Raw genomic sequence first — 10,530 nt, 5'->3', positions numbered from 1 at the left:
CAATGTTTAAGGTTTGACTTAATTACACTTAGTATACCAAATTACCAATTATATACCATAGTATATTTTAAGGGTACAATTAATGCAGCGTATATCCCTCCCTAATTCAAGATACCGTATATCCCACCCCTCCCACGTTTCTCTCTCCCAAACCCTCACCCTCACCCACGTTTATGTACTGTTATTAAACATAAAGAGAATCATGTAACTAAAATTATATTTCAGAGAAATTCTTTAGTTCTTATTTGTCTTCAGAGGAACTCTTTTCTTGGGCCTTCCAAAAATGTGTCGACAAAGTACGTACCTTACAGAAATTTGTAGAAAACGATATCAAGTAACTGGTCGAGCTTAATGATCTTCAAAAATAAATTAGGTAATTCGTATCTTCAAAATGGGTTTCAAAAAGAATAATGAATGGCATACGTATCTAATTTCTTTACGCGATCAAGTAATTAGTGTAGAAGTTTTAGTCGTTTTTTGATTTGTGAAAACAGAAAACAAAGCATCTACAATCAGAATACAAATAATCTACAATTTATCTACAAAATATCTACAAACTGGGTACATTGAATTTTAATATCCCAATTCCCATTCGATTGTAGTTTAATTGAGATTTTCGACATAATTGCGTTTTTTGTAAAATATTTGTAGAAGTTTTAGTCGTTTTTGATTTGTGAAAACAGAAAACAAAGCATCTACAATTAGAATACAAATAATATATAATTTTATCTACAAAATATCTACAAACTGGGTACATTGAATCTTATATCCCAATTCCCATTCAATTGTAGCATAATTGGAATTTTTGACATAATTGCGTTTTTTCAGAAGATTTGAAGAAGTTTTAGCCGTTTTTTATTTGTGAAAACAGAAAATAAAGCATCTACAATCAGAATACAAATAATCTACAATTTATCTACAATTTATGCAATATGTCTTCTTCTTCTTCTTCGAGTTTCAATCTAAAATTCAGTCAAAACCAAGTCTAATCTTCACCAAAACCCCTCAAAATTGAGATATAAACTCCAAACCATATTCCCGATTATTTTCAACAACACCCAATCCAAATAAATAATGATTTTTGAAAACTCAAATTTGAATTCAAAGCTTTCAAGCTTTTTAATGGCTGTCAATGGTGGAATTGCTGCTCTCTTTTCATTTGCTTTGTATCACTGAAATTTGCGATTGAGAAATAGAGAGAGATGTAGAGAGAATGTCGACGAACTGAGCTTTTGCAGAACTGATTTCTACAATTTGATTCGAATTTGTTGACGATTTTATCTTTTTTGATTTGTGGCTTAAGGAAAAATATCGAAGAACAGAGTTTTTGCAGAAAAGAGTCTATGTAATTTGATTTTAAGATATAGGATTTGCGTTTCAAATTGATCTGAAGGTCGCTAAATCAATTAGAATTCTGTTCCTGATTTGTAGCGCGCCTAATTAGGAAGGAATCAACTCCTAATAATTAATATTTAATGAATGGTATAATAATTATAGAAAAACTGTGAATATGGCGGATAAATATGAAACTATGCACATTTTTTATAATAAGGTTTCATATATAGTATATGAAGAAAAAAGTTCCCTCATTTAATAGTGACTGGACTGAGTTTTAAATAACTATTTGACGGACTGAGTTTTAAACAGCAGTGTTAAATACGGCTATTTCTGCACTTCAACCGATTATATAGATTTAAAAGTCCAAATATGTTGTGTTGATCCATTCTTGGTAAAGCTTTACAAGATGGGCCAATATTCGGTTTTAAACCCAAAGGTGCAAAAGGGAGCAGTACTATACATGAAAGAATTGAATTAACCTAAATAACCGCTTATTCAACCGATTAAACTAAAAATAGCCATGAAATAGATAATATATATATGTAATTCATGTATAATATAATTATAACCGTGTATAATCATGTATAATCTATGTATACCGACTAGAAAAAATAAACAGTAAATTTGACAGGCTATATGTGTAAAGATCCCTACATGAAACTGGAGACAAGTTCAACTGTGAGAGAGAGAGAGAGTGAGAAAAAGAAAGAGAGAGAGACATAGAGTGCAAAATAAATAAATAAATAAATTAATTAATAAGTAGACAGCTTTCCAGGTTTCACACTGTTAAAAGAGAACATGGGTATGTTGCAAAAACTAGGAAGATAAATGCAGGGAAACAGGTTGGGGGATGATAGGTACAACAAAATCTGTTATTTACTATCATTTCGTAATGCATTGTCACATGAAGTAAATGAAGTGTTCAACAACCCTATTTTCACTATATGCACTATCAAACAACTAAATACGTTGCATATAATTGTTCATATAAACTTTTGTGGGTTAAGAGGGCGTTTGGCTAAGCTTATAAGCTGGTCAAACTATCTTATAAGCACTTTTTGGCTTATTTATGCGTTTGGTAAAATTAAAAGTGCTTATAAGTCAAAAATAAGCCAAAAGCCATAAGCTGGTCACCCCCAGCTCATGAATTTTTAGCTTATAAGCACTTTAAGTTTGACCAAGATTTTTACTATTTTATCCTTAAAATATTCTTTTTTAGAACAAAACTTCTACATCGATACTCTCTGCCTCAAGTATTCAACCTAAATCCCCCTCCCCCCCACCCCACCCCTCCTCCCCCCCACCTCTTCAAGTCTGTAATTCTCATTAACTATTTAAGATAAGCAAATTCTCTGTTCCTTTGCATACATATATCTATGTGATTGTGTATTAATCTTTGAACTATATGTAATAAATGAGGACATATCAAATTTTTGGTGTATTGCTTTCTAAGTGTTGTGTTGATGAAGACAATATTTGTTTCTCTTCAAATAATTTGTCCTATTTAGGTTTATTTTTTACTGAGAAACTTTTGTCAATTTATTAATTATTATATCTTATGATTATATGCTTATCATAAAATAAATTATATTTATTATAAAAATTATCTTATCTAAGCACATTTGTATTTAAAATAAAATGACAAATAGAATATCTTGTATTTGAATCGATTTGGAATCTAAAATTTTGAAAAAATTACGCCCTTATAATTTTAAACAATTCTAAGGTTATTTAATTCATTTTAACAGAAAAAGAGCTTATCGGCACTTTTTTATCAAATACTGCAACAACTTATTATCAATTTCCAAACACGTAACTGCTTATTTATTAAATTAGTTTCAGCACTTAAAAGTGCTTTTCAGCACATAATGCTTATCAGCTACTTCAAATCAGCTAATCCAAATGGGCTCTTAGTCATAGTTAAGTTAAATACTCCATAAATCTATATACGTTCATAAATTAGAATGAAGCACTTCAAAATTCATAACAAGGAAAAGTAGAATTTGACCAATATTGTACCATAATCAAATTTTAAAGTTATCTAATATTACGAGTAAAATTATGTTTTAAGTTATTGATTAGTATTTGGTCGTAACGCGGTATCTAATCAATAGGTTCACATACGATGCAACCAAGGAATTGAAGTGCTATTTATTATGGCACTTTAATTTCGAAATGCTAAGAAGATATGTTGTTCTTAATTTAGAGTTAAAATAGCACGGGCTAGCCAGTTTTCAGACTGGTCATCTAAAAATAGCCAGCGTTTGCAAAGTCATTAAAGATTTGCACGACTAAGAAGATCTTGAATATATTTACACTGACACAGAAAATAGCCACCATCACAAGCCGAAACACCAAGAAAATAATTAATAAGCCCTAAGTCATTCATAGCAAATTCAGACTTAAGAGTGTGGATCAGAGAATGAAGTAAAGAAGTAGATGAAGCAGTAAGAAGAATGTCATCGACATATAGAAGCAAAATAGCAATGTCCCTTTTAGACTTATAAACAAAAAGAGAACAGTCAGACATACTATTTCTAAAACCAATTTGGAGCAAGAATGTGGTAAAACGATGGAACCATGCCCTAGGAGCTTGTTTTAAGCCATAAAGGCTTTGTTCAACCGACAAACATGATTAGGAAAGTTTGGGTGAACAAAACCAATAGGCTGTTTCATGTATACCAGTTCATTAAGAGTGACATGCAAGAAGGCATTCTTAACATCCAGTTGATGAATTAGCCACCCTTTAGAGGCAGCTAAAGCAAGAACAGTACGAATAGTGACTTGACTGGTTTCACCACAGGACTAAATGTTTGATCATAATCTAGCCCATGTTGTTGATTGTACCCTTGCGCTTTAAACCGTTCAATTGAACCATCTGAATGTTGTTTTACTCTGTATACCCAACGACAACCAATAACATTAGCATTCGGAGGAGGCAACACTAACTGCCACGTATTGTTGGTCATGAGGGCATTATATTCTTCAGCCATGGCTTTTCTCCAGCTAGGATCCTTATTAGCTTCCTTGAATGAAGTAGGCTCGGGAGGAATGGATGGATGTCTTTCTTAGATAAGGAAGAACCCGAGGCTTAAGGTTTCCTATTTGAGAACGAGTAACCATATGACGAATTTTTGGAAGAGTAGGAATTGTGTGAGGAGAGTGACGTAATATGGGAGGAGATAATGTAGGGGAACGTATGGTGGAGGAAGTAGAATGGTATGGAACATCAACGTTTGAAAAGGGATAAGGACCAGCATGTGTATTAGTTGTTGCACGAGTAGAAGAAGGTAAGAGAGGAGAAGATGTAGTTCGAACATTAGAGGGATAAGGACTTACAAGTCTACTGTGTATAGGAGAAGTAGAAGACTGTATATTTTGAAATTCATAAGGAATATTACATAAGAATGAATTATATCTAATTGGAGACAAATATGAAGAAGTCAAAGCTGATGAGGAATCAACACTGAAAGGTGGATAAAATTGTGAACAAGTAGGAGAAGGCCTAAAATCCAGTGGCGGTGAAACTAATTGAGAAATATTCTTACACAAATTAGTTGGAGATAAATGAGGAATCTGATTTGAAGGTGGAGAAATGTTCTTAAGCAAATTAGAAGGAGATACATTTGGAATCTGATTAGAAGTAGGAGAAATATTGTCAAGAAGATTAGTTGGAGTTAAACTAGGAATTTGATTAGAAGTTGGAGTATTTTGCGTATGAGATAAAGGGAGAATCCTAGCAGGTGAAGAGATCAAATGAGATACAGTAGGTAGCAAAGGTTGGAAGGTAAACTCTGTTGGAGATTTGAATAAAATATTTGAAACACAAGAAGAAGTTGGTTGTAAAAGAGTAAGATACGGAAAGGATTCCTCGTCAAATCGAACATGTCGAGAAATTTAAACTTTATTTGTTAATGGATCAAGACACCGAAATCCTTTATAATTTAACGGATAACCAAGAAAAACACAATGTTTAGAACGGGGACTTAACTTGTTACAAGAGTAATCACTAAGATTCGGATAACATGAGCACCCAAATACACGTAAATGGTCATAGGTAGCAGGCTTGCCACAGAGAACTTCAAATGGAGTTTTAAATTGAAGTTTAGAAGAGGGAAGTATATTCAAGAGATGAATGTTTGACTCAAAAGTTGTTTAATACTTTTTAAGCAAATCAATCAATATAGATGAAGGGGTAAATCGTAGTTAACATTAATTAATACTGGATCAAAGAACATAATCATAAAGATAGAAGAATCAAATGAAACGACACCTGGGAGGTTTTTATTGATTATAGAAATTCGGCCTGCCTCTCCTTGGAGAGGTTCAGGAGATTACAACTAAATTCTTTCTTCCTCCTTGAAGGTGGAATCTCTCTCTCCCTCTAAGGTTGTTTTGCCTCTCTCTCATGGAGTTCTCCCCTGTTTTTTCTGGTTTTTTCCCCTCCCCCTAAGGGGTTCTTCTGCCTTCTATTTATAGCCCAAAACTCCCCATGCTTATCATATTTTGTTCGGGCCGGGTCGGGGAGGTGACCTCCCCTCATGGGGAGGCCTCGACACTCGTGTCGTAAATAGCGGCGATTAGGCGAAGTCAAGTTCGTTGACTGCTGCTGCGGGGTGGTCGGGACGGGGTCCTTGCTGCTGTGGTCGTGTGGTCAGATTCTGACCAATACAGTTAGTCCCTCCGTTCGTCGGGGTCGTATCTTGCCGACCTCGGCAGACGGATAATGTTTGTGACGTAATCTTGGAGGGAGTCAGATCCGCGTGTTTTTCTTTGGTCGCATTCCAAATTTCGAAACTGTCCGGAGGCGTCTTTTTAATACTTCTTATGCCGTCACGACGGTTTCGAAGCCGAAGAGCCGGTTGATAAACGAAACGTAGCTTTGCACCAGCGGTTACAGCGGCGCACGTTCCCAAGGAGCTGAATCGTTTCATGTCCGGCCAGGTTCTAACGGCGACCGTTGGTTTTTGTGCCCTGGAGAATTTGTGTCTTATAAATTGAAGGGGTATGTCACTCGTTTCTCACACTTTACTGCTCATCTTCGAGAGAATTCCCAGAATATCTCCCTTTCTATTAGTTTGAGCTCTTCTTGACTCCTTTGCTCGCGGCAATCTTGAGCTTTCTCGCTTCTTCCTCAAAGTTCCTCCCTCCTCTTTTTGTGAGTTAAAGATGACAGGAACTTCTTCTCATGATAATCTTCCGGCTATCTCTCCGGCGGCCAGGGACCCTGCTCCGGCAGACGGAGACGTAAACCCGATAGAGTGCGAAGATGTTCCTTCAGCAGAGGAAATTTTATCCCGCCTGAGGAAGGCAGTGGTGGATTTTAGCGCCGATGGTGGTGCGGAGTAGGTAAATATTCCTCCTCTAATAGGGGAGATCGGAATAGCAGATTTAAGGGCACGAAGGGGTATTCCTGGTTATGTCGAGATGGTGCTGGAGAAGAGAGAAGATAGGGTCCAGATCGACCGTCCCGGGTTTTGCTCGTTCTATGCTTACCCCTTCCTAGTGGGGTACACACTTCCGCTTCCAATGTTGGTGGTCGACTTCTGCCGCTATTATGAGGTGTGTCCTGCCCAACTCTCTCCTTACCTGTACAAGTTGTTCTTCATGTTTATCAAGTATGCGGAGCTAGCCGGTCGGGAGGTCACTCTGAGACACATGCTCAGCCTGTTCGCTCCCCAAAAGATTCGCGGCACTATGATCCATGCACGTCCCCGAGGGTCGAAGGGTTTAGTGGTCAAGATGGACGACAGGACCAATCGCCGTTTTTTCGATAACTTTTTCTATGTGCGGACCGAGCATCTTGTAGCGGATTCAACTGGGTTTCTAGAAGTGTGGAATTTTACCCGTAAGTCTTCGTCCTTGACTAGTGGAGTACCCACTTTGGCCTCGCTTTCTCTATATCTCCTGTTGTAAATATTGATTTATTTCGATGCTTTGCAGCCGAGAAGTTACCCCCAGCTCCTCTGGAGGGGATCCGAGAATGGGTTGAGGCCACGTTTCATATGAGATTCGGACGTAGGCCCCTTACAGGTGAGATAGCGCCCTTATTTCTTACCCATTCTCTTTCGTTTCGATCTTACCTTTCGAGTATTGTTTGCCGTGGCCAGGGAGGGTTCGCAGAGTCAGGGCTCCTCAGTTAGCTTTCCCTCAGCCGTCCACGTCCGCTCGTATCAGTGCAGTACCTGCAGCCCGTCCGTCGAGGGAGGCGTCGGTAGAATCTGTGGTTTTGGCTGCTCCGACCCGGACTATATCTCCGGAGGAGGGTCGGTCTGGTACCGTCCATCCTCAAAACGACTCACCATCAGCCAGGGAGGAAGAAGGGCCATCGAAGAGGCAGAGGGTAGGGTTTGAGATGGTTCCTCCAGCAGTGATCAACTTGGATACACCCCTAGTAAACCCAGAGGAAGGTGTTGCGACGTCTACCGCTGAGGGGGAGCGGATGGTTGGGGCTGTACCCACCAGTTAGAGCCCGGAAAATTCTGCTGGTGTAGCGACCCAATCAAGAAGTCCCGCCGCCGATTGACGCAGGACATCTTGCTGTAGCGGAGAATCGGACCCCTGATGTTGCCGTCGTGACCTCGAGTGCGCCGTTACCGTCCTCGGCAGGTCGCGCCACACCATCGGCAGCGAAAAAGGGAAAGAGTGTAGTGATCGATGAATACGAGTCCGAGTCTGACTTGGACCCTAATAATGTTCGGATGTTTGAGGAGGGCATTACTCGCTCGGTAGTTAATGCGGAGGGGTCGGCCCGTCTCATTGAGATCCCCTCCGACGTGAACCTGTTGACACAAGGAGGCAACTTGGTACCACAATTCAGCTTGTTGTGTTCGGAGGCCGAGAACGAGTCCCTGAGGAATGTTTCGGATGTCGAAGTGATGGACAAAGTAGCTGTAATAGGCTTATGGGTATGTTATATCCGACTTCGATTTGTCTCTCCTTTGTTGTAGAATGAGCATTAGTTTAACTGCTTTCTTGTTTTGCAGACATACATGTTGGAGGTAGAAAACATTCGCAGAGCCAATGTCCGGTCGAGGATCTTCTTGCAGATGCTGGAGAAATACCATCGCTATCGTGATAGGTGGCGTGAGTTGCACGAACGGTTAAGGACTGATCCCCGCAATCGGGCTTTGGGCGAGAAGTTGGAGAAGAGGGACCAGGAGCTAATGCAGGCGCTCCGCAGCAAGAGCGAGCTCGAAGAGCAAATCCGCCTCAAGGACGAGGAGCTCGAGGTGAGCAAAGGGGTCGCTGCGGAATGCGAGCACCTGCAGGGCAAGTTACGAGCAATACAGTTGGAAATGAGCAGAGCCAGGCCAGAGCAGCAGAGATGAACGCCGAGTGGAGCGGGAAGTTGACTGCGCTGGAAGGCAAGGTTGCCGATTTGAAGCGCATGGAGAGGGCAGCGTTGGATGCTTCAACGAGAGCAGCGGCCTTAGAGGTGGCAATTCGTGTACATGAGTCCGAGCGAGAGTCGGAGAGAGCTACTGCAGCCCTTAGGGAGGCAAGGCTCGAGGAGCGGATTAGCGCGGTTGACCAGGAGGCCTTAGTCTTGTCAGATCGGGTTGCGGCCTTGGAGGAGGAGAATCAGCAGTTGAGGGCCCAGGCTAGATCATCCCATGCCGCTGTTCCCCGCCAGGCTCATGAACTCTGGGTCTATGCTGAAGCTCAACGTGATATTTTCAAGAACTTGTGGGAGGCAGGCATCGTAACTGAGGCAGCTTTCGAGGATGCGCGCCAGAAGGCTCGTGAGGCTCGAGCCAACTGTGGATATGATGTGGCAACACCCGAAGCTAATGGGGACACCAGTGGTGATGATGATAACGACGGTGTTGGCACCGAGTGAGAGAAAATTGTGTTTCGTTGTTGGTTCTCTTTTTTTTTTAGTTGGCTGGCTTGGACCAGATGTAAGCGGCAATAGCCCGCATTTTTGACTTCGTGAATAAAGAATTCTTCGCTTCTTGCTTTACATTTCAGTTCTCTGGTGGCATACGATCTAGTCGTGTGGTGGGGGCTTCGTCAGACGAGTCCCTGATTCCCCTTATGCGATGAAAGTTTCTGGTCATGGGTTTCATTATGAACCTTTTGAGAGGAAAGCTCATCTTGGTTCGAGCGAGGATGAGCTGTCAAATTTTGATGGCGAAGGCACTTAGCCTGAGTCCCAGTTCGAGCGAGGTCGAACTGTCAAATTTTGATGGCGAAGGCACTTAGCCTGAGTCCCAGTTCGAGCGAGGTCGAACTGTCAAATTTTGATGGCGAAGGCACTTAGCCTGAGTCCCAGTTCGAGCGAGGTCGAACTGTCAAATTTTGATGGCGAAGGCACTTAGCCTGAGTCCTAGTTCGAGCGAGGTCGAACTGTCAAATTTCGATGGCGAAGGCACTTAGCCTGAGTCCCAGTTCGAGCGAGGTCGAACTGTCAAATTTTGATGGCGAAGGCACTTAGCCTGAGTCCCAGTTCGAGCGAGGTCGAACTGTCTAATTTCGATGGCGAAGGCACTTAGCCTAAGTCCCAGTTCGAGCGACGTCGAATTGTCAAATTTTGATGGCGAAGGCACTTAGCCTGAGTCCCAGTTCGAGCGAGGTCAAACTGTCAAATTTTGACGGCGAAGGCATTTAGCTTGAGTCCCAGTACGAGCGAGGTCGAACTGTCAAATTTTGATGGCAAAGGCACTTAGCCTGAGTCCCAGTTCGAGCGAGGTCGAAGTGTCAAATTTTGATGGCGAAGGCACTTAGCCTGAGTCCCAGTTCGGGCGAGGTCGAACTGTCAAACTTTGATGGCAAAGGCACTTAGCCTGAGTCCCAGTTCGAGCAAGGTCGAACTGTCAAACTTTGATGGCGAAGGCACTTAGCCTGAGTCCCAGTTCGAGCAGGGTCGAACTGTCAAATTTTGATGGCGATGGCACTTAGCCCGAGTCCCAGTTCGAGCCAGGTTGAACTTTCAAATTTTGATGGCGCCTGAGTCCCAGTTCGAGCGAGGTCGAAGTGTCAAATTTTGATGGCGAAGGCACTTAGCCTGAGTCCCAGTTCGAGCGAGGTCGAACTGTCAAATTTTGATGGCAAAGGCACTTAGCCTGAGTCCCAGTTCGAGCGAGGTCGAAGTGTCAAATTTTGATGGCGAAGGCACTTAGCCTGAGTCCCAGTTCGGGCGAGGTCGAACTGTCGAACTTTGATGGCAAAGGCACTTAGCCTGAGTCC

The 10,530-nt window shown here is 41.4% G+C and overlaps 1 protein-coding gene across 1 annotated transcript; it reads right to left on the bottom strand.

The window, feature by feature from the left end:
• Positions 1-4,356: 4,356 nt before the first annotated feature.
• Positions 4,357-6,272, bottom strand: LOC109213404 (mucin-6-like). The gene is made up of 2 exons (XM_019377197.1): positions 6,005-6,272; positions 4,357-5,132 (listed from the first exon to the last, which is right to left on the bottom strand). The coding sequence occupies exons 1-2, from the start codon at positions 6,270-6,272 to the stop codon at positions 4,357-4,359; spliced, it is 1,044 nt and encodes a 347-aa protein (XP_019232742.1).
• Positions 6,273-10,530: the final 4,258 nt, after the last annotated feature.

This window comes from Nicotiana attenuata, unplaced genomic scaffold (assembly GCF_001879085.1).
Source record: "Nicotiana attenuata strain UT unplaced genomic scaffold, NIATTr2, whole genome shotgun sequence".
Taxonomy (NCBI): Eukaryota; Viridiplantae; Streptophyta; class Magnoliopsida; order Solanales; family Solanaceae; genus Nicotiana; species Nicotiana attenuata.
This window is presented reverse-complemented; position numbering and strand designations above follow the sequence as displayed.